General features: G+C 46.0%; 1 protein-coding gene across 2 annotated transcripts in view; it reads right to left on the bottom strand.

Annotated features, from left to right (window-relative positions):
- The window catches only part of HEMK1 (HemK methyltransferase family member 1), a 33434-nt gene extending 6406 nt beyond the window's left edge, over positions 1 to 27028 (bottom strand). The window contains exons 1-7 of one of the 2 annotated variants that reach the window (XM_014953500.1): positions 26876 to 27028; positions 24132 to 24578; positions 23569 to 23660; positions 20981 to 21074; positions 6239 to 6391; positions 4148 to 4212; positions 718 to 767 (exon numbers count right to left, since the gene is read on the bottom strand). In XM_014953500.1, the coding sequence (XP_014808986.1) occupies positions 718 to 767; positions 4148 to 4212; positions 6239 to 6391; positions 20981 to 21074; positions 23569 to 23660; positions 24132 to 24422 (745 nt within the window). In that variant the 5' untranslated portion in view covers positions 24423 to 24578; positions 26876 to 27028. The remainder of the gene's footprint in view (positions 1 to 717; positions 768 to 4147; positions 4213 to 6238; positions 6392 to 20980; positions 21075 to 23568; positions 23661 to 24131; positions 24579 to 26875) is intronic. The other variant, XM_014953501.1, reaches the window with a different exon arrangement.
- Between the last annotated feature and the right edge of the window lie 34 nt (positions 27029 to 27062).

Here is a 27062-nt window from a genome sequence, read left to right as displayed (position 1 = left end):
TGGACTGAAGCTGTTTGGAGTATGGGCAGCACAAACTCAAATTTGCAGACAGGAGACCGTGCAGACATACCTCTGAGAGGTCAGTGTTAAAAACAATAGTTTAAGAATGGTGCATTAATGAATCTGCAATGCTTAAGCTCTTGCTTCCACAGCTCCTGGCTCCAAAACAGCTGAGGACGTATCTACCTACCTGGGTAAGCCCCACGCAGTTTTAACTCATTTCATCCAGGGAAGACAACAGGTACCCTCCCATGGTTTAGCTCATCTAATTTCAGGTGAATAAGGCTGAGCTTTTAATCTAACCTAAATATTTGGGCTCCCTCTAACATCAACAGAGAGACAGACATATACATGTTTATCTAAAGCATCCATGTCAGCACGGAATGAATTACCCTGTGTATGTATTTGCTTCTCCCCAGTAATGCTAGAGAGCACCAGGACTACCAGCTCAGACACAACCTTTAGAAACTTAAAACCAGGAACAATTCATCTTCTGACGTAGTCAGGAACTTCTCTCAACTGATCATCTGGCCTGGAAATCTCTGACAGGAAAAGCTTCACTGGTTCATTTCTTGCTGACCTTTTTCTCTATTAACTTCAACACCCCTCTTACCCCTGCATCCCAACGGGGTCCTTTGGCTGTCTCACACACCCACCTCCCCCACCACAGTAAAAAGGGAGAAAGACAAAAGGGATCATAACAGTGAAAAGAGTTACCATATGAAACATCATAGTGGAGGACGTGGATCCTGTCCTGGAGTTGCAGCCTGTAAAATTTCAGATGCAAAAACAAAAAGAAGAAATATTGTGAGGCATTTTTCTGTGGATTCATGAACAGCACATTCTATAAACAGATGACTAAATGTCACATCTCTTATCTGATACACGTACATCCTACCCCACTGACTGCAGCTGGATTCCTCTCAAGCCACAAAGGAAGTTTAGGATCTGCTTTTTGCCTGAGAAACAAAACTCAAAGCAAAGAGCACACTGTGCGCCCATGGTGATTCCAGGGTGCAGCTCCTGTGCACCCAAAACTTACATGTATCACCCCTTGCCACACATATAGAGTATTCCCCCACCCTGCTGCATATTAGCTACATCTCCAAGTCTTCCCCCTCCTAAGCTCACTACTCCTGCAAAAAAAAAACCCAAAACACACACATAAATAAACAAACAAACAAAAAAAACCCACAACACACATGACAAAATCATCTGCTTCAAATTATTTAAACCTGCTATTGTAAGTGGAGGCAACATGCTCACACACTTGCCACATTCTTTTGCCAGCCTCCTTGACAATCTAGATCTCAATAGTGTTCTGGCATCTGAGTGTATTTTCTAGGCATCTTTGGATCTCATCTCACATGCCAGTGTTAAGGTGATGAGATGTTACTGCACGCTACCAGGAGGCCAGCACATGGAGGGCAGCAAAACCCATGCCCAAAATGCCAGACACAGAGGGAGGAAAAGAGACACTTTGAGGAACAGCTCACGCACAGAGTGTACAGTATAATGTATTTAAAATACACACTAGGATCTCTCAGATGCTGGTTTCTAACTCATGATCTTTCTCATATCTCTGTGCACATTAATTGGAAACCACGTGTTATGGTCAGTGCCTTTCATCTGCACCCAGACATCCCTGGGGTGCTCCCACCAGCAGAACCCCTGAAGGCACTAGAAGACATGAACACCTCTCCTTTACCTGTGACAAGCAGGCAAGTAAGCACACTGCCTTGCTATTTTTAAGAAACAGGTCTATAAACACATTGGTATTTCTTAGGGAGAAATCTCGGCCAAGATTGTGATGTGACTCACTGCACTAATCCAAGGTAGAACAGCCTGGAGACTGCCAGACTGCCACCGCACCGTGCTCCGGTCTGTCACAACCTGGCATGGTCTGTCCCTTGCACTCAGCTTGCTACGGAACAGGCTCACTGCCAGGGGAAAACAGTTGAGACAGTGATCCCCTTAAACCTTAGGAATCCTGAGCAAAGTTCCCTTGATGTTCCTGGGACAGAGAGGAGAGGCCCCTCTGAAAGTAGCCTTGGTGTTTGGTGACACCCTGATACTGCAGGAGAGGTCACAGAAACATACAGCATGAGATAGCAAGGAAGGAATGGAACCTCTAATACCTCAGCTACACAGTTCACCCACCAAAACACCTCTCTCTTCTCACCGGGTTTGCCTCTGGATTTGGGAAGATACTCCAGCAATGTCAGAGCAAGCACTTAGCGAAGTCAGAAAGACAAGGCTGGTCAAGATTTGCTGGTGGAGAAAGACTCCAGGCTTCCCACAGGAGATGCCATTCCCTGACCAGCAAGAGCACATTGTGGCAGAGAGTCTGCACTGTCCCCTAACTCCTGTTCTCAACAAAGTCAATGTCAACAGAAAACAAAACTGCCCAGCTCTTCCCAGCATGTTCTCTCCTCTCATGAGAAACCCACCATCAGTGGCAGAGTGTTTCTCCCAGCTCTTTAGTGTAACGCCTCAGGGCTACCCTACAGGGTTCTTAGAGCTGTGACAAAGGCCTTATAGCCAAGTCCTACTTGCCTTTGGTGGGGGCCTATGGCACTGCCCTGTCAGCATACCCAGACATCAAGAAAGGGAGGGATTCCTGCATCTGTCTGCAGTGTGCCCAGATGGTCACATTTAGTGACAGCAAGACTCACCCAAGCATCTAGAGAACACAGCTGTGATAAGGGAGCTCTGAAGAGAAGAGGCAGGAACCAAGCTGGCTTCAGTCAAGCCATAACACAGCTTACCCTACTGGCTTCTCTCCCAAGAGCTACAGGGCACCACGCCATGGACAAGATCACAAGGACACAATGAAAATATCCACAGAGAGACATGAGGTTCTCTGGCGCTGCATTTATTCTCCCTCAGCCGCTCTTGAGCCAACAAGCAATGTTAATAACAAGACTATTTTTTCCAGATGCCAGAGCAATAATCTACCAAGGAGGCAAAGATCTGGCCTGCTTTTATTATATCTATGAAAAATTGCAACAGAACTTGGTTTGACACTGATATATCAGAAGGAAATCTCTGCTCCCTACTCCCTATAACTGGACTAGGAGGCAAAGGGTAATAGTGAGGCGACAAGTTTGGGAAGGGCCTATACCTACACATCACTTCAGACTCACATAACAGCTAAGGTTGAGTTGCAAGAAGTGAAGAGATGCAGCTCAGTGCAGCCAGACACAGAAGTTGCCTGTCTCTGTAGACAGGCAATTCCCCCAATGCTGGCAGCAGCTTGGGGGAAAAAAGGCTATGTGGGCCCTGTAGACAGAAACTGTAGACAGACTGGGATCCTAGACTTAAACCGAAACTGAGATTCTAGCTCTGGTACTTACTATGTTAATGACAGTCCAAAATAACCTCAGGTAGAAAGAACCAATTGAGGAAGTCGTGCCACTAGAAGGACAAGGTCAACCCGATACAGAGCTGTTCTGACTTCAGGCACAAGATGCTTGACTTCTTCCAGGAAGGTTGAACTAAATGACCTTCAAAGGTCCCTTGCAACCCCAACTACTCTATGATGCAGCAGATCTGAACACCAAACCACAGCACAGCTGTGCAAACAGCACAGGACTCAGCAGCACCGCTCTCACCAAACCCAAGACTGCAAGGAGGATGCTGAGGGACACCACACCAACACATCAGAGTGAAGTGTGCAAGCTTGTATCTAGAGAAGCAATGACAGAAACAAGCACAGCAATAATGATATAGGGAGCCAGAGAGAGAAAGGTTCGGGCTATCTTGTCCTTAACCTCCTAAGTGACATACACATTATCACCTGCTGCTTTGAGGTCACAGACCTGCAAGGTCACAGAAAGGGGTAAGAGCAGATACCACGGAACACTTTCAAAACCCTTGAAAGGCAGACAGCATTTAAGTACTATTGTTTTATTTAGGCTACTGTCCTTGCAAAACACATTCCCAAGTCAAAGGAAAAAATACTCCCGCAAATATAAGCATTTTTTTCTGAATTCTTACATGCTTTAGGAGCTCAACCTAGGAAAACCAAGGAAACACTCCCTGGTTTTCAGTGGTGATAAATATGAACCACACGCCCAAATATTGAGGACTCTTGGTCTTTCTCAAACAAAAATTTACAAAAAATGGGTAATATGTGGACTTGTACCTATGTGCGTTCTCCCTGGTGAGATCCACAGCAGCCTTCTCTTTATCCACGGCTATCACCTGGCTCTGGGACAGAAAAAATAACAAGTATTACAACATCAAGGTTCCTGAGCAGACATGCTCTGCCAAAAAGGACATGCAAGAAAAGAACTGGCAATTGACTGTTCACTCTGGGCTCCTAAAAGGAATAGCTCATGAAGAATGCAGGTCAGGGCACTGATGGGATGACGAGTCACTTCTAGTAACACCGCTAACGTGACAGAAGGCACTCTGCAACACTGCCAGCCACCTACCAAAATAGATAGGCTTCTGACCAAACTAACTCAGCTGACAACAATGCAGTCACACAAACTCACATCACCTGATATGTTCATAGCTCCTAGTAGTGTCAGACTCAATGCTCTGGCTAGTCTGGGGCAGGCACAGGCTAAAGGAAGATCAAATCCTAGGCTTCTCTTCTCTAACGGGGACAGAATCCCTCCCAGCATTAAGATAACCACTTGCACAGAGGTACTGGCATTCTCCATCTGTTATGCAGACACCTTTTGCCTAGTTACTCCCCTACAGTCCTTACACCACATTCACTGCGTGTATTGACTGCGCGTACTTGACTGTGTGTCAAGTATTTGTGAGCCCTCCAGCGTAACACCAAGAGACAAGACTACACAGTTACAGATTTATTTGACCTTCCATTCCACCTTGGGAAAAGTGCAGGCAAAGGCCTGACTTGTTTTTGTTTTGCTTAATATTTTTTTTTTAAATGCAGATGTTGGTAAGTATTTAGACAGAGAAAGTATGCTCAAAGAAACTACTCTGTGTTTGGAGATGGTGGTGTCATCAGCCATCATGCCCAGGGGGATTCATTTCACATCCTGAGCCTAGCACCCACGCATGTGGAGCTGACCCTTAAGGTGAAGGACACAGCTGAATTCATAAGTTGCTGTTGTTTTCTCAATTACCCCAGCACCAAATTCTGCCTGAAACCCTAAAAAGATCACACAGAGTGTAAACTGCACTTAGCTGTCAGTGTAGCTACCACTAACTCTAATCAGTCAAAGCTCCTTATTTCTCTGGGCACAGCATTCTGTGTTAGTCAACTGGGAAAGGACTTATCAGTTACCGGGACAGACTGACACAGCTCTTTAACTTAACAAGCAAGGAAAAGAGCATGAAGTACAGCTCAGGAAATCAGAGTAATTATACTCTGAAGTCATGAAGCTCAAGAATTAACCTTATCAGGTCACTGGGAGGAGGAGCAGAGGCATCAACCTCTAATTCTTACACACCAAGTCTCGTGCTTCTACAAGAGGGTGGCCACAGCAAATCTCGTTCATGAGGAGGATCTGACTGGTCTGCAATTCTGAGGAAAGGGGACTATTTTTCCCCTAACCACGTGCAGTGAGATCTTGGATTCATTTCTCTTTCTGTTTACCAACAGTATCTCAGTAAGCATGTTACATGCCACAATAATCAGGGGCAAGAAGGGCTTTGGTCACCCAGATCTCAGTCCCCTTCCTGCCCTTTTGACTCTGTTCAAAAAGTGTGGGTTGTTATTAGTGAACAAAAGAACTTCAAAAGAGTGGTTTGGCAGCTGGGGCAGTGTGACATGTGCTTGTCATATTGATCCCAAGTACTGACACTTCTGTGGTAATCCCTTCCCTGTATTCATTTAGTTTTCAGTCTCCTAAAGAATAGATCTTTCTATTCACAGCAAGGTAATTTTTAGAGATGATTGTCCCATAAATTCAACTTAAACCAACACCCACCAGTGCTTCAGGCTAAGGTGATTAATAGTGAGCTGTGACAGCTGAAGAATGAGCACATTTGCTTCTTCCACTCTGTCTCCACCACTCCTGCAGACAGCTGGGGGGAACAATTCCTAAACACCCCTCTTCTACCTAGCACGAACTTACAGAGCCTGCTGGTCTTTGCACCTAGCACGAACTTACAGAGCCTGCTGGTCAGGGACCTTTGCTGCTGAGGTCCCATCAAAGCAAAGAAGTTTGTCTGTGAAATCTCAGTAAAGACTAGTAGTGGGATTGTCCTGTAACATGGACATCTATTGTAGCATGAACACTGAAAAAAATCTCACCTGTGGCAGTTTTCGTAACAGACTCAGAGCAATTGCTCCAGAGCCACAGCCAATCTCCAGGATCACAGGATGAGGGGCAGGAACTGGGAAGCAGAGGCCTGAATTCTTCTCACACTTCCGAGATTCCTCCTCCACAACTAAAGAGATGAGATCCTAATAAATAAACAAAAAAAAACAAAAAACAAAGAAAACCAAGAAAAAAGTTTCTAAGGAAGCTGTTTTGACTCACACCTTTGTAGTCCGAGTTTAAACTTCTTGACTCTATAGGCCAATAAAATGTATTTTTGCTGCTAATTTTAAAAACACAGATGGCAGCAATGGAACTGGCATGCCAGAATTCACTGCAGCTCCATCTCCCCCACAGGGTGCTTTGATTAGCAACCAAATCCTCAGGATGCAATTTCCCACAGATCCTCTGAAATCTTCTAGCACAGTTGGGAAAAACAATAACCAAACAGCTGGAGCACATTATCTTCTGCAATACCATTTTATTTACTCCAAAATTCCAGCTTTCAGAATTTGTAAGGTTCAAAATTTAAGATTTCTACGTTGTCTCAGTATAGTAAGTAATCTAGAGGCAGAGATAGCTCCTAGCAGCAGCTAAACCAATAGTCCAACCTGCAGATGAAAAGCAAAGGCAATGAATTATTAAATGATCCAAACGATCAGCTCTCTGCATGGATTTCAGATTGTGGACTCCTACATTTTGTTGGTATGAAGTCACATGGAAAAGATTTCCATCCATCCTGGATCCGTATGTGTCTCTATCGCCACCTCCTCCCTCCCATAAATCTCCTCTTTTTTAAATCCCTTCACAGAGAAAATCCAACACAGCAGGAGAGGGCTCAAAGATGTACAATTCTAAGGTTTGTGAAAACGAGTGACTAGCTACAAGAGAAAGCACACATGTGCCTCCCTCAGACAGCAGCATGAATATCCCTTACTGTTGGAGACAACTTTAAGACAGGAACCTTGTAAACACCTTGAGTCCATCAGCAGGTTCAGCAGGTGCTCACATCTCCCTGGAAATCCTAGTGCTTCCATGGTACAACAGAAGAGAAACAAGTCCTTACTGCCCAAAGCGCTCCCACGACAGCTAGGTTATTTCACTTGAGAGGTGTGCTCTTGGATCTCTCCCATAAATCCAGGAAGCTTAACAAAATTTACAAAGAATAATTGGCTTGATTTTGCCAACAGTTAAAAATTAAAGATATTACCAGGAAAATTACCGGTCTTCCATTTTTACACAGACTCTTGCATGTTCTTGGCATAAGCAGGAGTATTTAAAAGCAGCATGTCCTGGCAGGCATGTCAGCTTCTCTTCAGTAAAGCAATGGCATTTTTCAGGAGTGTAAAATGACTGCGCTCGTACATGAGGGCATAAGCCCTTCCTTGGATATATCACCCTAAGTGGTGTGGAGTAATAGATGCCTCGTGCAAAGCTGTAGTTTTGATGAAGATATTTGTTGCTGTTGGTCATCCCTTATGCGAGGCCAATTTGTATCTGCAGTAAGTAGGGAGGGAGGATGCAAACAGGAATAAAAATGAAGCATTAGGGTAGATGAGCTTCACCAAAACATGCCCAGCAGCAGAGCACCCAAGACATGGGCTGTTTTGTCAGACTATTTTCTGAGGTTTCCCACAAGAACTGAACTGCTTTAAAACATATTGAAGTTCTGTGCCCCTGCATTCAAGCACACACCCAGTGCTTAGAGAACAGAAGTGAAGCTTGTGCTACTTCCCAGTCTGGGATGGGGCAACAGGCACATTTCAACATTGTCCCAGGCCCTACACAGCCAGGCAGCTTCAAACCGCTCCTTCAAACCCTTCGCCTGTTGATTGCTCCTGCTGAAAGATCTTGAGAGCATAAATTAAAAGATTTGGTTTATTTGAGCATTAAACCTGCTGTATTTCCTCTAGTAACGTTACTACTTCTTCAGATCAGCTTTTCTGAGCCTTTGCCACTTTCAATTCAGCCGTGTTTGGCTTTGCTGCTTTTCCAGTAGCCTGGATCCACCAACAATAGCCTTTTGGGAGACAATGGGTCCTCAACTTTCTTCAAACTCTCTTTTACAGCCAGGGCCTTCTGGGGCCTTCGGGGGCTTTTTAGCAACAAGCACCTTCAACTGTTTTCATTGTTTTCTCTCAAATCTTTTCCAGTTGTTGGGCTGGAAAGAGCCAGAATCATCTGTGCTTTTGCTCACCAGACACTCAATGACAACAGCCTTGGTGCTTCTCCAGGCTGTGCCCTCTGCCTTCAACAGTTAGTTCACTGCTCCTCGGCGATGAGTTCTGTGGTGCTCGTACCCAAAAGCCCAAGAGGGAATGAGAAGCAGCCACAGGCTGGAAGGCGCTGTTCTGAGAGGCCCCTCTCAGAGATGTGTCTTCACTGCAGAGTTCAGTTTGGTGACTGATACCCAAGCTGGCCTCAGCCAGGTTATAAGGAGCCACACCACAACGTCCCACCTTGGTCACCATGTCCTTATTGGCACCACACTCATAAGGGAGTTTTAACAGCCTCCAAAATCATATTCCTCATTGCTGCTCTGGGATTCCTTTCCTAGACAATTATGGAGGAAAACATTGTTATAGGCTCCCTACAGGACTGTGGGAAACCATTAGAGGACCACCAGTGCCCAGATAACAACAGGGAAAAATAAACACCTTATCTACCCACTTTTGTGGGAAACTGGCTTTTGCCAGGCTCCCGATGAATCAGTTTGAACACAGTTCTGCACTGAAGTCAGACACAGATTGTAACCACAGCTGGTTTGGGGAAGCAGGTGCTGATGATTCAAGACCACAGAAGAGCCACCCAAAAAAGTTCTGTTTAGCCATCAAATCACTCTTTTAAATACCAGCCATTTCTGGTCACTTACAAATATTTCCAGGAAATCTCTACAGAAACTCAGAACAATCTGTCTCCAGGGCTGATGACAGAGTAGCACAAGTTACTGATTACAAATGTCCAAATGTAACTTCCATACAGTAGAACTATTGTCACCATTTATTAACTTCCTTAAAGTTTATCATTAATAATTTCAAGCTTGGAGTTTTTAATGGAACTTCTACTTTACACATTCCACAGTGAAAGTATTTTTAGAGTGCTTGCCAAAGCTCCTATTTAAATATGACTGATTTCAGTTTTTACCATACGTATATTAAAAAAAGAGATGTTGGTATTACTTAGGCTTTGTATCCTACTTCCTGACTCTCTTGCTTTATCGTCTTCATTATTTCATCTACTTCTTACTGAGGCAAAGGCTAGTTCTCTCATAATATGCTTTTATCACAGTAGCTGAAAATTAAAAGATATAAAAAATAACATGACAGCCTAAAGAAACTACATCCTTATCCAGACTTTAGTATCTCGCTACAATAAAAAAAGTTCAGTAATTATGAAAATAAATTCTTTCATGAAATAAACTCACTTGGCAAGCAAACAGAAGGTGTATTCTAGCTGGCAAATTAGGAAAAAAATACTAGTACTAGATTATTATATTAGATTATATGCCAGTCCCAGACACAGAGAAACTGGGACAACCACAGATGGCCAAAGGCTGTGATCTTTATTGTGTAGGATAGCCCACATCTCAGACTGAGCAGATTCAGAGCACAAACGCCTGCTAATATAATGCCATCCTTGCTAAAAGCCATCTTAACCGTCAGTTTGAGCACCAACTGTAAAGGTTGCGAGATGAAATTACAAAAATTCCCCTGGGAAATAAGAGAAAACACTTTGGCAGCCTAGGTAATTAACCTTTGGAATACATTAGGTAAATTCAGCATGATCTGGCACTCTAAAGTGAAATGGCAGGCCATTAAAAAGGGTTTCCTTTCACTCACACCATTTACAGGATTCAATATATCAGAGAGAAACACCCTTCACTACAGAAAAATGCTATTTTGGTTAAAACAAAGACTTGACAATCATTGTGTCTTTATAGTATCTAAATACAGGAAAATGACTTGGCTTGCTCAGGTGCCTCGTCCCTGCAACATGTTGAGCACTTCAGTACCTTTAGACACATTTATCTTCTCAATTCCCACTTTCCAGATGAGCAACTGTAAAACAGTGACCATTCCAAACTCCTGAAGGACTATGGCAGACCATTGAACCCAGTGCTCCAGAAGCCTCATCCACACCTTTCCCACTGACACCACTTTAGGTCATGGAAATGGGCTCTTCAAATTCCAGTGGGGAACAGGCAGTCTACACTTATGTGAGGGAAACTGACCTCCCGCAGAAAAGCAGAAGGCACAAAGATCCTAGAGAGTCCCATATCATCTGAACAAACAGTGCTTGGCTGCTCTTGAATCATCCTTTTGTTTTTACTTTTACAGACAAATACTGTAAATATACTTTAAAAAAATAAATCTAAAGTGCTGCATTAAGGAGCAAGTAAAATAATAATTTCAAAAAGTATCTTAGAACTGTGGCTCGATTGCACATTTACCTACAGCATGCTAACCACTGCATTGGACAAATGCTGAACACTGTGGAGCTACTAAAATTCAGATTATTGCTTACAGTATGTGTTATCATTGTCAGTAACATCACAGCCTGCACTAAAATCCCACTAACCAGTGCTACAGGTACCAGCAGAACCACTTTTATCCTGGAGCCTGGCGTACACAGACGTGGGTATAAGTGTGATATTTGTGTCAGAGTGGGGAAATGGAACATTTTGAAGATCTTTTCTCCCCTAGTCTGGGCAAGAAGCTCCTTCCCCCAGCAAAAGTGACTTTTGGAAGGACTGGAGGGACTGAACAGCAAACAGACAAAACCAGAGAAAAACTAAAATACTCTCTCTGCTTTTGGCAGTGATGGCATGAAGGTAGAAAGGAAGGAGAGGCCTGGCCATGGCTTGGGCAGGCCCCACGACTCAGAGCTGCTGACATCTGCTTGCAGGGGCAGATTGCACATTTCATTCAACAGATGGAAAGGTGAGCTCAGCAGCCACCGCTGTGCCCTGCAGCAGATCTTACATATGGCTGAAACTGTCCTCTCCCCCACAGCTTGCAGGATTGCCATGCACCTTTCCAGGGCACACCAGCAATGCCAGTAGCTCCAGGGCCTTTTTGTCATCTGTTACAAGCAGAGAGCACAACAGTCAGGACAATAGGCTAGGCTTAGGAACAGGGCCAGCTCCCAGCTCTGCAGAGTTACTGGTGTGACTAAATCCCCACTCTCTGCATGCTGAAAAGCCCCCTTGCACAGTAGTAGTCAAAGAACTTCCCCTTCTCCCCCATTTTACAGGATTTGGTGCAAATAAATGTTCAAGAGGACGACAAGAGCACCAGCCACCTCTGAAACCTGCGCATTTCTGAGGGTGGCAAGCTAGGTGCTAAGCAAAGTCTCTGGAAGGGGTTTTACATTGCACTGGGCTAGAGGTGCACAGGCATCAAGTGACGGGTTTTCAGGGACCTAAATTATGTTGTTTAGCACAAAACAGGGTGGGGAAGGAGGTATCTAGACCCTCTGTGTCTTTGTCAGGAGCGAATTTAACAATCCACAGGGAAAAACAAAGGACATCCCTGGGAGGGAGAAGGATGTCTAGCCCTGACTAGCAAAGGAAGAGCTTCCAAGGACTAGAAGAGACCTATTACCTGTCGTTCCATACACAGGGGAGACAAATATTTGCTTCCCATGCTACTTAATTTCCAGCACTCAGAGGTTCTCAAGCTTTTGTCTCTTAGCCAAGCCACTCACAGCCTGCTCTCACCTTGCGATTCCAGGAAGTCTTGCTTCACTGCCAGATTCACCCTAAAGTTCACACTGTAATTTATTTGGGGAGTTTTTCCCCCCCACCCCCATCTTCTCTGTTGAGCGAAATTAATGCAAAACTTTGCAAACACCTCCAGCTTCCCATGAGCCTCTGCCTCACCCTTCCACCCACAACTCCTGTTCCCCAACACCACCCCCCCCCCCCCAGCACACAATCATGTTCTGACAGGTTCTTGGTATTACCTCCCCCTCCCTGTGGCCAGGTCTCTAGTTCACTGTATTTCTTGGAACCGCAGCTGCACAAAGAAAGCGTGAGGCCAGTATCTGCCAGAACTCAAACCACAAGCTCCGCAGCTGCACAGCTCCAACCAGCAGGGTCAGGCAGCTTTCAGCACCAAGACACTTGGGAGGAAACAGCAGAGATTCTCGCTGCACATCGGTGGCTACAGAGCTGCGTGGAAGTCCAGAGGCAACACAATCACGTGCAACCATGGATGTTTCTGTGATTAAAACAAGGCTAAGCAAAACAAGAGAAGGGGAGGAATGGGAAATGCAAGGGTAGAGCTCACGAATTCACATTGCATTCCTTAGAAGCACCCTTTTTTCATGCCCCACATGCTCTAGGGAAAGCAGGGAAGACAAGATTCCGGGGGTACAAGCCAGGGTGGCAAGAGGTTCTAATTTCCCAGGATAGCAAACAGGATGAGGAAAGCAAGAGACACACGAAAACCAGGGTAACCTCTCTGCTCTCGCAGACTTCCTGGGAATGTTTTACTTATTTGTGTGCTTTCCAGAAACTTCTGTTCTCAGAATCCAGGACTTTCCATAGAGCCTGATCTGATATTAACCAAATCACCCCTCCCCTCCTGTTTGTCCACTTGGCTGCCAATCAGCACATGACAAAACACCAGGAAGCCAAGTTGGAAACCTAACTCCATGGCAATGGCCATAGAAGATCACTGCCACATGCCCTCTTTCCGAACCCCGGCGCCCAAGCCAGGCCAGTGCTTAGAGGGCAGGCAGGCTACGGTGGTGTCTTCTGCCTGTGGCACTGCAGCAGGAAAGGGAAAGTGTTGCACAAAGCTCATGAAATTCCTCTTATACACATACAGAAAGCAAAACACCAGGCTAACTCCAGAAGGAGGCACTGATCCTGTAAGAAAAGGTGGCTTTAGGCAGAAGCAATGACAGACAAACAGGTAAAGGCACGCCTAATACTGAGGAAGGAGTTTGGCTTCTCTGTCACACAACAGAAGCTCCTGATGTGTCACGGCACATGCCAAGCGTTTTATCCGTTGGAGGAGAGGCTGTGACAGCACCCAGAAATTATTTCACCAAAAGGCAGCATCCTTTGCCACCCATATGTGCTAGTGCCCAAGAGAAACTACCATAGTTGTCATGTCTAAACTTAGCCATGCCCAAGAGGGACAAGAAGAGTGGATCAAAATCACTGTAAAATGCCTGTACCTCAGGTCTCCAGCACAAACCTCTCTCCAGAATCAAGGCATTTTCTTTCTCTGCAGATACTGGTATTGGCCACTGCCAGATACAGCATCCGGACAGATGTGCTGGTCCAGCTCACTAATCCCTAGCTCTGCAATTCCAGTTACTTGGATGGCTGAGAGAATCAGGGGGGAGGGAGGAAAATAGATTATTTATTTTTTTTCCCCTCAAGACCCATCCCTCCTGTTACAGCCATTCTATAGTTTGTTTTTCTCCAGTTCTAGTCCTAAGTCTTGCTCTAACTGCTGATGAGCTAAGCTATTCAGATGACACTCACAGAGAAACTCTCTTTCAACTGGAATAAAGCTGAAGACTTCACAGAGTTCTTTTAGGGCCAAAAAAAATAAAGGCACAACACAGAGATCTGTAAAAACATATTAGGAAAGTCCATATAAGTTAAGCTGGGGAACAGGTTTGTGCATGAATTAAAGGAACAGCTGTTGCTTTCCCTGCCTTCAGCACAGATTTTAGTTTTAAATGTATATTTTGAGTCTGTCCTGGAAATCACCAACTCTGAAGTATCCTCTACACTAGCACAGTCTTTTTTTCTTACATAGGAAGCCAGGAGAAACTACTGCCACCGTTCATCTTGGCCAGTTACCCAGGAACAATCCTGTTTCTTCTTCTACTTCCTTTTGAACAAGAAATCTTCCCTGTCCTGATTTTAAAGTAGCCGGCAACAGACTGCTGCTAAGCTGTTTCAGTAATTAATTACACTCTTTGTTAAAGATGTGCCCCTTTTCTTCTAGCCTGCATTTACAGTGCTTGTTATACACCTGTCTATGAAACCAAAGAGACTTCTTTATCAAATTTCTGCTCCTGTGCCATGTAATTAACCCCTAAGCTTGTCTTTGATAAGCTAAACAGCCTTTCACAAGGCAGATTTTTCCAGCTGTCAATCCACCTACTGGTTCTTCTTCAAACCTACTTTTCCATTTCTTTCTCAACCAGTCAGTAACATAACTGGATAGAATATTTTTGCAACTATTCCACTACTGCAGTACACAGATTATTTAATGCTGTTACTTGTACTTGGCAATCCCCTGTTAATACACACAAGGACCACAATAGCTGCTGGGCAGGCAACTGAAAATGGGTGCCCATGGTCAGCCAATACCCACAAGAACCCCAAATCTTTCTCCAAGCTCTTCTGGCAGGGGAAGCCCCTCAGCCACAAGGCAAAGGCTACATTATTTATTTCTGCATATATGGTCTTGTGCCTAGCTCAAAGGGCAGCACCAACTGCTCTGCAGCAACAAGAGGTTCCCTTCATAATTCCCATTCCCAGCCTCTGTGCCACAGCCCACATTCAGAAAATAGTTTTCCTCCAACATACTGATAAAATATTACCTCTCATATGGGCAAAATCTGACCCATGTGAGGCCACAACAGCAGTACTCCAAATTTAACACATTTATTTACAGCTACATTCTAACAGCAGTTAATTTTTCATCTATTAAATAATGCCCTATTGCATTTATGGTCAATATACATGTTCAATGTTTAGCCTGGAGAAGAGAAGACTGAGACGGGACCTCATCAATGCTTATAAATATACAAAGGGCAGGTGTCAAGAGGATGGGGTCAGGCTCTTCTCAGCGGAGCCTGGTGACGGGACAAGGGGCAATGGACACAAGCTGGAACACAGTAAGTTCCATCTGAATGTGTGGAAAAACTTCTCTACTTTGAGGGTACCAGAGCCCTGACCAGGCTGCCCAGAGAGCTTGTGGAGTCTCCTCCGGAGATATTCCAAACCCGCCTGGATGCGTTCCTGTGCAACCTGCTCTGGGTGAGCCTGCTTTGGCAGGCGGGTTGGATTAAATGATCTCCAACGGCCCCTCCTGAACCCTACAATTCCATGATTCTGCGGTACCTTATAGGAGTCTATATATATATATATATTTCGAGAAAGGACCTTAAACTATGTAAAGGATACGGCACTATCATCCTTTTCAATTCCCAAACCGGGAAGCCAGTGATGCCTACAGGAAAAGCAGCCTTCCTTTGAAGAGACATCTGTTCAGAGGCAAAACCATAAAAAGAAAAAAAGCAGCCAATCTCTTGACTTGGCTGTACTCCACTAAACAGTGTGACCTTTTGAACTTTCCAAGAAGTAGCCAGCTGTGGCAATGAAATTAGGGAAATGAATGCCATTCTGCATCAAAAGCTTCCTTTTAGCACTGATTAAATCAGAAAAATGTGTACACTGTTTTGACATAAAGCACTGGAGAAAGGCCCCACCTTGCAGTGTGTGTATTTGCATATATATGTCAGGAAGCAAAAATCCTAACTTCTCTGTGTGCTTGACCTTCTTGAAAGGTTAATGATTATGTTTAACTAGAAGGAAGGTTAAACTTCATGAAAGGTTTCTCTGAGCAAATCTTTGTCTAAAGTGCTTTCGCAGAACACTCAGCACAATGACTGCCATTCAGCTGACAGATGCAAGTAAACAGCTATGGTTTCGGGGTACTGAGCACGTTATCGTGAGAAACAATCTATCCTGGAAAACAAGCTAAAAGCTTAAAAATCATAGGTAGGAAAAGAATTGATTAGAAAGTGACAGGACTGAGAATTACGAATGCTATATAGAGCATGAACGGTTTGTGTGTTACGCAGTAAGAAGTAAGGGCTTTCCTGTTATATGAGCAGGCAGCACCCAAATCAAAGAAAATACATTTCCCACTTAAAATACAAAATTTGAAAGATTTGCTGTCAGATGACATCATGGAGGCTGGACACAGACAGACTCAAAAGAGGATTATACAAATTAATGGAGGACAGATCCATTAGTGATTATGAAGCAGGATGGCCCCAAATCCAGCTTTGGCTAAGAACAGTCCTTAACTGCCAACTGTCAAAGAAGGGGGGATCCTTCCATACCTGTCTTTTCCCTTGTAATTTTGCCCCCACCATCTGCTAGGAGCCCCAGTCAGACACAGCACAGTGAACGAGACAGACCAATACAGTCTGACCCACCAAGCCTTTTTTCTTGCTCTCACAGGAGGCTGCAGCCACGATGTTATTTGCATGACTACTACAAAATGTTTAGCATGGCACAGACTTTTAATTTCTTTCCCTAAGATGCCTCCCAAGCTAAACATGCATCCTCTCACCCTACAGTGTGCTTCCAACGCCCTTATAGGCCAATGGACTCATGACAGAGCCACCACAACAAAGCCAAGATGGAAAAAAATTATGTAGGGTATGAGCTTGTGCTGAGATCACAACAGGTCAAGGAGGTGTCACCAGGGGACTCCTGGATGGCCTGAGGGTCAGAGGGGTTGGTGCAACTGTGAAAATCCTCCCAAGCAGAACTGGAGGTCTCCTCCCAGCAACTCTCATCCAGCAAAAACAAAAAGCTCAATGTCCGAGAATCTGACTCTACCCACACAGTAGCTGCAAGGGATAAAAGGAGACCATTTTTGTTTCCACTGAACAAATAAGCCTTCATTTGCTAAAATCCAGCATCTGAGAGGAGGGGATCAGAAACACCAGAAATCCTACAATAATTAATAGGAAATAGAACCCTGGGGAACTCCTGCAGCCTAAGCCTGGAGTGCCCTCTAGGGGTAAAACACTGGTAAACGCCAACTACTTCTTTTGGAGAAGTCCTGGACCAAGCCAGACTTTTCCTTAACAAAATCATGGCGAGGTTTCATTTAGCCAGTATTGGCCAGGAGAAGAAAAAAAGGAACTATGTATCCATGGTTTGCTGAGTTCTCTTTCTCTTTGTCCTATTTTTCCTCTGATCCACAAAGTTGCTGTGATGGTAACACAGCACAAGTTTTAGAAGGCTCTGCTCTGGGGAGAGGACTTTCTTCGTTAGTACGGTGACTGAGCAATGTTGAGACAGGGATTCCTTGACATTACAATGATAATTGCATAAGAAAGGAAATTCACGAGACTGAGGACACCCCTAAACTTTGGCCCAAACACCCCCCCGCTGCAGAAGCCTGGCTCTGGTGGCCACAGGAGGAAAGCAGGCAGGACGTTGGGTTCCATGAGCCCTTGCAAACCCAGTCAGTGCTTGTAGCAGCAAGTCCAGAGCTTTGCTCAGGGAGGGCCACGTAACTGGAGGAAGACAAGACTGAAGACCGCTTAACAAAGCTCTCCTCCAACGCGCTCTGTGCTCGCAGAAGGATCAATCAGCCCTGCATGCCAAGAAGTTACGACTGAATGCAATCAGCTTTGTTAGCCCGCTCTCAGAGCTTAAACAGGAGCTGCTCGTTTCCAAATTTTGGCTGCCTGTTCCCTCCTCGCCCAGATTCCCATGGAACAGAAGAACGATGCCACATGTACTGAAAAAATCTTCCCAGAGGGAACGAACAGGAGATGGCCAAACTACCAGGGAGAACAAAACGTACTACGAAGGGGCAAATTTCACACAGGGCAAAATTAGGCAGACAACTGAGCTTCTCTCTTTGCATGTGTCCCTGTCCCCAGGACTGAAACAATGCCGGTGGTTATGTCATACTGTGTTTGCCTTCATGCCATTACCAACGCATCTGGGATTAAGAGCCATAACCCTTCTGTTGTAACCATAAAATAAAATGTACATCATTAAAACGGCTCCTCTTTTTTTTCCGACTTTGAATCAACAAGCAGGATCATTTGCAGAAGCTACATTAAATGTAACTAGGAAGCAAATTTTGCAGCTGCTTGTGTATCTGCACTAACAAGTAAATTTAGGGGGTCACATTTACTCAGCCAAGGACAAGACATGCCATGTAGCTTGTGTGTGCAGTCATAGGTAAGCAATTTCAACCTGGGATATCAAGGTTGATAATGAACTGCTTCCTAAAGAACAAGGATTATTTACAGACGCTATTTGGTGAAAAGTTTCAGTACTATTGGTTTTACGAATGCTACAGACAAATCCTAAACAGAAAGAGAGCAACAGATGCAACTAACTTCAACATTTTTGAAAGGACCTATTTCCATCGCAGTTTTTAAGTCCCATGAAGTCTGGAGAAATTACCCTGATGAAACAAAACACAGGCAAACCCCAACACACCACAAAGGTCCAAGTCAGAGATGACCCACCCTTCCTCCCTAGCAAAAGGAAAGGACCAGGACACCAACTCACTTTGTGCCACAGGTTACACACAGTACACGGTTCCTGGAAGCAGCACGTGCCTAAAGCAATGTTCTGCCAGATGCTGCTAAAGAGCTGGATCTTGTCCCCATGCTCTTCTGTCCAAGTAACCTCCCCAGCACCACAACAAAACTCTCAGTTGCCAACAGAGCTCCGTTCCTGAGCTTTCATCATAAACTTCTGGCCTTCCATAATAAATGTGCTAAAAATGTGCCTTCATGGTAAGTACTGTGACACATCAAATATCGTTTTCCCAGAGAGACAAGGTATGGGTTAATCTGTTTATGCTACATTTTTGCACCAGGGTAGGTTAAGTAGTTTGAAGCACAGCACGTTACACAGCACTGCATTTCAGTTTGGGTCAGCGGAGATGCTTTTGCCAAAATCACACATGTGCACGCAATTAACAACATTCTCAGGCATCAGCCACCCCAGCTTCCACTCCACACAACAGGCCTTCGTTTGAAGCCTGGCACTGCACGGAGAGAATTAGAGCACAGCACCAGAGGAAGCCTTGCCAGCAGGTGTTTTGACTTGCAGAACATGTAAGTTCTCCCTGGTTTCAATGCTCACACTGCATCCACGAATTAAGGGAGAGTTAGAGACTGGAAATACTCTCTTGAATCAACTGGAGCAGAAATACTGTTGACAACAACAACGCTAACTACCACTGGGCTCCAACTGGCAAAATTATTCCTCCAAGCTCTACCTCCAAACTTAATCACCACAGAAGGATCAAACCCAGACACAACACAGAGCTCACATCTTCTCTGGACACGTGTCATCACTCGGATGCTTGATGAGATGCTGCTGATGCCCCACACCAAATCAAGACTCTGGTTCTGAATATTCTTCTAGAGAAGGAGGTGAGAGGATCTCTAAGTGGCAGTTGTGCTCATTCCCACTAAATTGTCTGGAACCCTCTCATGGATTTCAGTAGCACCCTCTTCTTCAAAGGGCAGAACAGAAGCACAGGCTGTCTTTGCCTTTTAACTTTTGTGTCATACAAGGTGTCAGATGAAGGCTTCTGCAGACTGCATCCTTTACTGAGCTGCTGCTTTCTTCATACATTCCCAATACTATACCTTCCCCAGAAAAAGCAAAGGTGGTCTTTCCCACCGCCAAAGCCCACTCAGTCCTTCACATCTCTTCTGACATTGTCAGCAGGGAACGGTCTGACTGAATGAGCCTTTTTATTGTTTTTACAGCATGGGCCTCTACTTCTAGAGATCTGAGCAGAGAGATGCCAGCACATTACAACAGTCACCATACAGCACATACACACAAGCAGCATACAAACAACTGAAGAAATTACTATTAGAGTAAAACAGGTTTAAGCTTCTGGGACTCCTAAACAGAGAAGCTATGGAGATCACTTCATCTCCAAAAGTTAACACAGGCTCCAAAAGAAAACAAATTATCAGAAAAAAAAACAACCACCCCCCAAAAAACCCCACCGAAGAAAAACTCAAAAAAAAAAAAAAAAAAAGAGAAGCAACCCAAACTGAAAAAAATCCTCACAAAACCTACAACCTTCTGAGGAGTAACTAGGATGGTCCACGAGCTGAAAGCTGGGCTACTGTCAGAGGAAGTGTCAACATGTAGTTCTCAGGCTTTTCCCCAGGAGCAGGAACACTGGGGAAAATGGAGTTTTAACTTGATCATGTACGGTTGTCCTTTACATTCTTATGACTGACACTCATATTTAATTCCAGCCCAGGTCAGAACTTATCCTTCAGTTTCCAGCATTTGTTTTGTTACTGTTCAGGAAACAAACCTTCAGTTTCCAGCATCTGTTTTGTTACTGTTCAGGAAACAAACCTTCAGTTTCCAGCATCTGTTTTGTTACTGTTCAGGAAACAAAACTTCAGTTTCCAGTGTTTGTCCAGAAACCACTGTGGAACCATCAGACAAGTAGTAGGTGCCATTTCCTACTTTGTCCGCACAAACAGGCTCTCTGGAGTTCATTAATATTTCCCAGTAGCAGCTTTCTACTACTGCAGGATTTTCCCAACAACCTTTGGACAACTTTGAGATTCTTACCCTTGTGTCAAAGCACTAAGCCACTGGGATATAGCAGTATAAGTTCTGAACTTCTAGGAATCATTGCTATAGTAGAAATAAGTAAAGAAAGCCAAGTCTTTCCATCGATGGAGATGGATCTCTGTGTAATTAAGCGATATGCCAGCTTGCAACATCTCTTGCTCTGAGCCAGGAGGCAAAGTTCACCAGCATCAGTTCCAGAGCACTTAGAATCCCTCTTAGGATCCCTCTCTGTCCTAGAAGAAGTGATCTGACCTTCTCATCATGACAATGTCATGATATACAGGGCACCTCCATAGCAATGCCATAATTTTATTGTACAAAGTAATTCACAGATTCAAGTCTGCCCCCACCGCGTTGCCCACATTCATACCTCTGTTTCAGGCCGAGGAATAAATACCGGGGGTCTCATCTTCAGAGTCAGGTCCTGAAAGTCCCACTCACCAAGCACATACTGCACTGGCATTCTGGCAAAAGTAAGTGTGAACACTTTAGGACTACATGCCGTAACGCAGAGGAGCTCTCAATACCACACTAACCTCCTTACCAACCACATAACCCCTCCGAGGGGGAGCAGCTCGACACCCCTAGGGCTCTCCACCGCATGCGGAACGTGCACGAGCCCCTCTAAGGGAGTGGGAGCCCCACTCCCACAAAAGAGTTTGCTATCAAGCACTGGCCCTGGGGAACTACAGGCCAGGCAGCCTCACGTCGATACTGGGCAAAGTGATGGAACAAATAGTCCTAGAGATTGTTTCCAAACATACTAAGTACTGGAAGGTGACTTGAGCTAGTCTGCATAGATTTAACAAAGGGAAAATCATTCCTGACTGACCTGATAGCCACCCATGACACAATGACTAGTTTGATGCATGAGGAGAGAATAACCAATACTGTTTGTCTTGACTTTCCTAAGGGTTTTGATACCATCTCCCATAACATCCTCACACCAAAGCCAGTGAAATATGGACTAGATAAACGAAGTGGACTGAAAACTGACTGAACCAGCCGGTTTGGAGGGCTGCGTTCAGCTGAAGGCCAATCACTAGTGGAGTACCCCTGGGGTCAACAGTGGGGCCAATATAGCATAGCATCTTCATTAACTATCAGGATGAAGGGACAGAAAGCACCCCTGGCATGTCTGCAGCTGACAGAAAATTGGGAGGAGCGGTCAATAGACCAAATGGGTATGTTACTTTTCAGAGGGACCTCAGGATGCTGGAGAAATGGGCTGACAGGAACTTTATGAAATTCAGCAAAGAATAACGTGAAGCCCTTTAAGCTGGGCAGGAATAAGCCCATACACCAGTACAGGCTGGGGGCCAACCAGCTGGACAGTGGCCTTGCTGAAAAGGCCTTGGAGATCGGGTGGACAAGTTAACCATGAGCCAGGAATGTCCCCTTGCAGCAAAGAGGCCAATGGCTTCCTGGGCTGCATTAGGCAGAGTGTTGCCAGAAGGCGGAGAGAAGGGATAATTCCTCTCCATTCAGCACTGGTAGGAAACATCTGGAGTGCTGGGCTCCCAGTACAGCAGAGCCATGGACATACTGGTTCGTAATGGACATAATGGTTCCTAAGTCCAATAAATGGCCATTAAGATGATTAAGGGATTGCAGCATCCGACATGCAAGGATAGAGACTGAGAGCTGGGACAGTTTAGCCTTGAGAAGGGAAGGCTCAGGCTGGAGGCCAGGGGAGGGAAAGCTCATCAATAACCATATGTTTCTGGTGAGATGGAGTAAATAAGGTGGAGCCCGACTCTTTTCAATGGTATCCAGTGAAAAGACAGGCAAAGGGCACAGACTGAAACACAGAAAATTCCATTTAAACCTAAGAACCAACCCCCCTTTTTTCCAACACTGTGAGGGTGGTCAAGCACTGGAACAGGCTGCCCAGAAAGCTTGTATAGAATCCGTCTTTGGATATATTAAACACTTAATTGGGCATGGCTCTGAGCAACTTGCTGTACTTGGTTCTTTTAAGAGCCGGGGGGGGGTGGACTAGATTTCCAGAGGTCCCTGGCACCCTCCATGATTCTATAAATTTTGGGCCATGTTTTCAGCTGCTGTGAGGCACCATACCTCACTTCATGTAGAACAGCAGATATTTGTTGCAACCTTAACAGCACTTAAGACAAAACAACTTGCAAGTCAGACAGCTCTGGGAATTTTGCATTTCTGCTCCTAACTCAAGACTCAAGAGCAGCAGTAAAATTTCAGGGAAGACACTCAGATCCTACAAACAGTAACCACTGCTGACACACTGACTCCCTGATAAACCCTCACTACCTATTCTGCATAAGTCATAGCAGGATTAATCCACACAGCAAAATGAGGATCTACATCATAGCCACACTTACATAAACAAGTAGGAGGATGCTACCTCCAAACATACTCCCAAGCATCTCCCACCCTTCTAAATGATCCAGCTTCCTGAATACTTCCTCTCCCCCCACACTACTCCCCAGGCCTAGTCTGGTTCCAGTAGGTCCTTCACACCAAACTCATTTAATTTTTGCACTAAAGCAAGCAAACGGAGGCCAAATGGAGACTAAAGCTACAGCAGGGAAAACACGGATACCTCCAAACAGCAGGGAAATCCCTCTGCAGGCAAAGCCTAGGAAGGAAAGCACAGCAACACCGCAGACCAGTATAGGACTGGCAGCTGAAGCGCGCACTGCATCAAACCGAAGGGGTCAAGGCTAAATTTTGTCAGTACAGAAGGGCTTAATGAAAATGTACCCAACTCAAGATTCAATATTGCCAGTTTCCTGCTCCTCTGCGACATCTCTTAAACCCTCTTTGCTCACAGACAGGACAGACAGGCAATTTGCTACCTGACGACAGCAGCAAACGCCCAACATTTGCATCACCATGTCTTCTCTCTGCTACCATTCTTCTGGCTGCATTAAGGCTGAAGCAAAACCTTCCAAAATAACGACTGTAAGAGAACACTCCTACCTTTCCAGTCGCTTGTTGCTCAGCTGCTGGATTTGCTCCTGCTGCAGTGCTGTAAGCGGAGTGTGGAGGCTTTTGGAATTCAAGCTCTGAAACTGAAGACAGTCACTTCAAAACCTGCCCACTTGTGCCACTTGGGTGCCCCCTGCACCCTCCCAAGGGCACCCTCCAGGGAGACCCAGCATGCTGATAAACACCCGAGACTGTTGGAAACCACAAAGGATTAGAACATATCCGTACATTTAAAAATAAACCTGTAAACCTGTTCTGCTGCTTTTTTGGGGCTCAAAAGAATAGGTAAAATTAAAAATCATTCCATCAAGCAAGTCAGGGTACAGTGTAGGTCTGTATGTCATGGGTTACATTCCAGTCCCTGCAGAAGGAGCCATTTCAGAGACAACCCAAGTGTTCTACTGGCATTAATAAACTATCCATTACCACTCTGCCAACTAAAGTAGGGAGAAGTTCTACTTCCTATAAGTGAGATAAGAAGAAAGATAAGGGATTCAACCAAAATAACAAAGTGGGAGGCACACACAGACCTTATTCCTTTCCCATTACTTAACTGTTTTTGCTCCCAGGACAAATGACACGATATATTCACTGGATTCTCGTGCTTCAGGAATCCCATTTGTCTCAAACACCTTCTGCCAGTAGTTGACCATATCAGTGGCAGTCACAAGCCCAGGTCTTGCACTACAGCTCTGCCTTGGAGATGACCACTTGGGACTGAGGACAGGACCTCTACTTTGACTCAACTCCCTTGGCACACACTGAGGTGAGACACACAATAACCTCTTGAGCAGTGGGTGGGTGAGGCTTCTCATCGTTGTGAAGTCAATTCCTGGCTTGCACATGTGTTCCTTGTTGCCATCAGCTGATCTAGTCAGTGTTGAGACTCACAGTACACTTGGTGCTACCACAAGCCACTGTGGTTAAGCACCAGTTTACCACAGTCAGTGGGTTCTCCTCAGGGCAGCATGAAAACGGCACTGGTTTGAAGCTCTTCTTGTCTAGAAAAGGAGGCAAGAGTACAGCCTGAATCCCTCGGGCTAGCAAATCACCCGTTCCTCTCTGACAGAATGCAGACTGCTTGCCCTAATCCCAGCCCACAGGCACAAAACCAATTACTCACACCCTAAGAGTAACAAAGGACTAGATTACCCCCCAAGAAAAGACTCAGGTGACAGCTAACCAGCTCTGCCACTGCAATCCATTTCTTTGCAGAGCTGCCTATCTCCACACGCCAGAGCTACTAGGCCAGTTGTGCCCATGGAATCATAGGATGGTTAGAGTTGGAAGGGACCTTAAAGATCATTGAGTTCCAACCCCCCTGCCATGGGCAGGGACACCTCCCACCAGACCAGGTTGCTCAAAGCCCCATCCAGCCTGGTCTTGGCAGGGCAGAAGCGAGCATGCCAACACACAGACTCCTGCCTGTCCTTGGTCCCCGAAAGCCACAGACACACCAACCTTCAGCTCTAGCTCTTGGCTCTCCACCCCATAGGTGGGTCACCCTAGTTCCCTGCAGGAAGACCTTTGGTCTCTCCTAAATTCTTTCTTTTATTCCTCTCTTTGTTCGCGAACCACAAGTCCTAGGTTAGCGGGTGTGCTCACAGAAGACCTTGACTCCATGGGTCAAGGGTCTTCCTCACTGCCACCATCCCCAGAGAGCAGACAAGGAGCCACAGAGCCAGGGCTGAGCTGCTAAGAGCAGAGGAAGGAGAAAAAGCTTACAAGGTACGACTAGAGGGAAGAGAAACACTTGAAAGATGCAAAAGCCAGAAAAGGCAAACTGTGCCAGAGGGAAGTCAGTCTCTTAAAGGAAAGAACCGGCAGAGCCAGACAGAGAAGGAAGAAAAACAAACAAGATGACTGCAGGAGACAAAGAGGATGAAACTTCACAGAACAGCTGCTGCATATCACACTTGGAACTCTGTGAGACAAACAGAACAACAATCCCACTTTCCTGCTGTGATCCATCAGAAATGAGGGCCCCCCTCCCTTTTGACTCACAATCCCTGGAGCCACTGTGGGTTTCCCCAAGCGCCCATTCCCATTCCTCTGTTGATGGCTGCTTTTCATCACTGTCTCAGAGAGGCCACAACCTCCAATTCCTCCAGACAACCACGACATAAACAACTAAATACCTCTCCAGAACAGCTAGCAGCACCCAGGGTGGTGGCTCTCGACTCTGCAGGAATGCTCTGCAGGGAGATCTGGGGGGGATACATCAGCTCCCCCCTGTGCAGATGCTGGCATTGAAGCCCTGCAGCAGCCCCAAACCCTGCTGCACTGGGCACCTGCCCAGGACCCAGTTGTGGGGCCTGCTCTGCTCTTGCTGCACAGTGAAAGTGTGGGAAAAGCCAGGCCTCCATTGCCCTCCTTCGCAAAAATCAAACCCAACAGTGCCCAGGGAAGCAGCAGAGGGAATACTCCGCTGAAAGACTTCAAGATTGCCTTATCTGCTACCTCCTGGCAAAGGGGTGGGTGCTCTAAGAGCCTAAGGATCCCCTTCTTATCTTCATTACCCCTAGCAGCCCCTATGAAAACTTGCCTTTATGTTACATATATGCAGTCTGACAGCTACAATCTTTACCTGAGCAGCTCCCCGCTCCAAGGCCCTGTTTTAAAGATTTTACCACAAGAGGAACACTAAAGGAATAAACCATTAGTGTTGTCAGGGAGGCAGATAAGTCTTTAAGTGGCCATGGCTGAAACAATGCTGCCACTACTGCCATTATTAACCATGTGAGACATTATTAATGATGCTACTGATGTGAGGTCTCTGCATGCTACTTCTTGGTGCAAATACCAGCTTCCATGCAGGCAGGGCACTGATTATTTTTTTTCCCCTGCAGTTCTGTGGTGTGGTCCATTCAACCCGCAGTTCCCCAGTCACTGCAGGCCAACGTGTACACTGGTGGCTGCCCAAAGGCAGGGCCTGCCCCTCTCAGCCCCTGCCCTTCACTCCCTGGTCTCCCTCACGGGCTGGGGCAGGAGCTGGTGCTCGCACCATACAAGTCCATACCTTTCTGCAGCTGGGCTAGCGGTGGCTGAACCGGCCCCTCGCACAGCCCCGCTGGCCGTACCGGGGGAAGGGGGTACAAGTCCCTCTGCTAGACAGGGAGCCGCCCGCTGAAATGAGCAGCGACCGGGCGGCCTTGCGGCGGCAAAGGAGCCTCACAGAGCGCCGCCGGGACCGGAGCCCGCCATTCCTTCCAGCCGCCCCGGCCTTCCCTGCACACTTCACACCCTGACCGGCACCCCGCCTGGCCTGCACCTCGGCGCTGGCGCGGGCTCCCTTTACCTGGGCGGCGGTGGGCCCGGGGGTTCCTCAGAGGCGAGCGGGCGAGCGCGCGGAGCGACGCCTCACCTCACGGCTACCGCCACCGGCGGGGCTGGAGGAGCAGCCGGCTCCCGCGGGAACCGGGGCCACGGACAACCGCCTCCCGCACCTCGGCCTGCGGTGAGGGATTGGGGAAGCGGAGGGGAAG

The sequence above is a fragment of the Calidris pugnax genome, unplaced genomic scaffold (assembly GCF_001431845.1).
Source record: "Calidris pugnax isolate Ruff unplaced genomic scaffold, ASM143184v1 scaffold247, whole genome shotgun sequence".
Taxonomy (NCBI): Eukaryota; Metazoa; Chordata; class Aves; order Charadriiformes; family Scolopacidae; genus Calidris; species Calidris pugnax.
The sequence above is the reverse complement of the archived record's forward strand: the minus strand, read 5'-3'. Positions and strand labels throughout refer to the sequence as shown.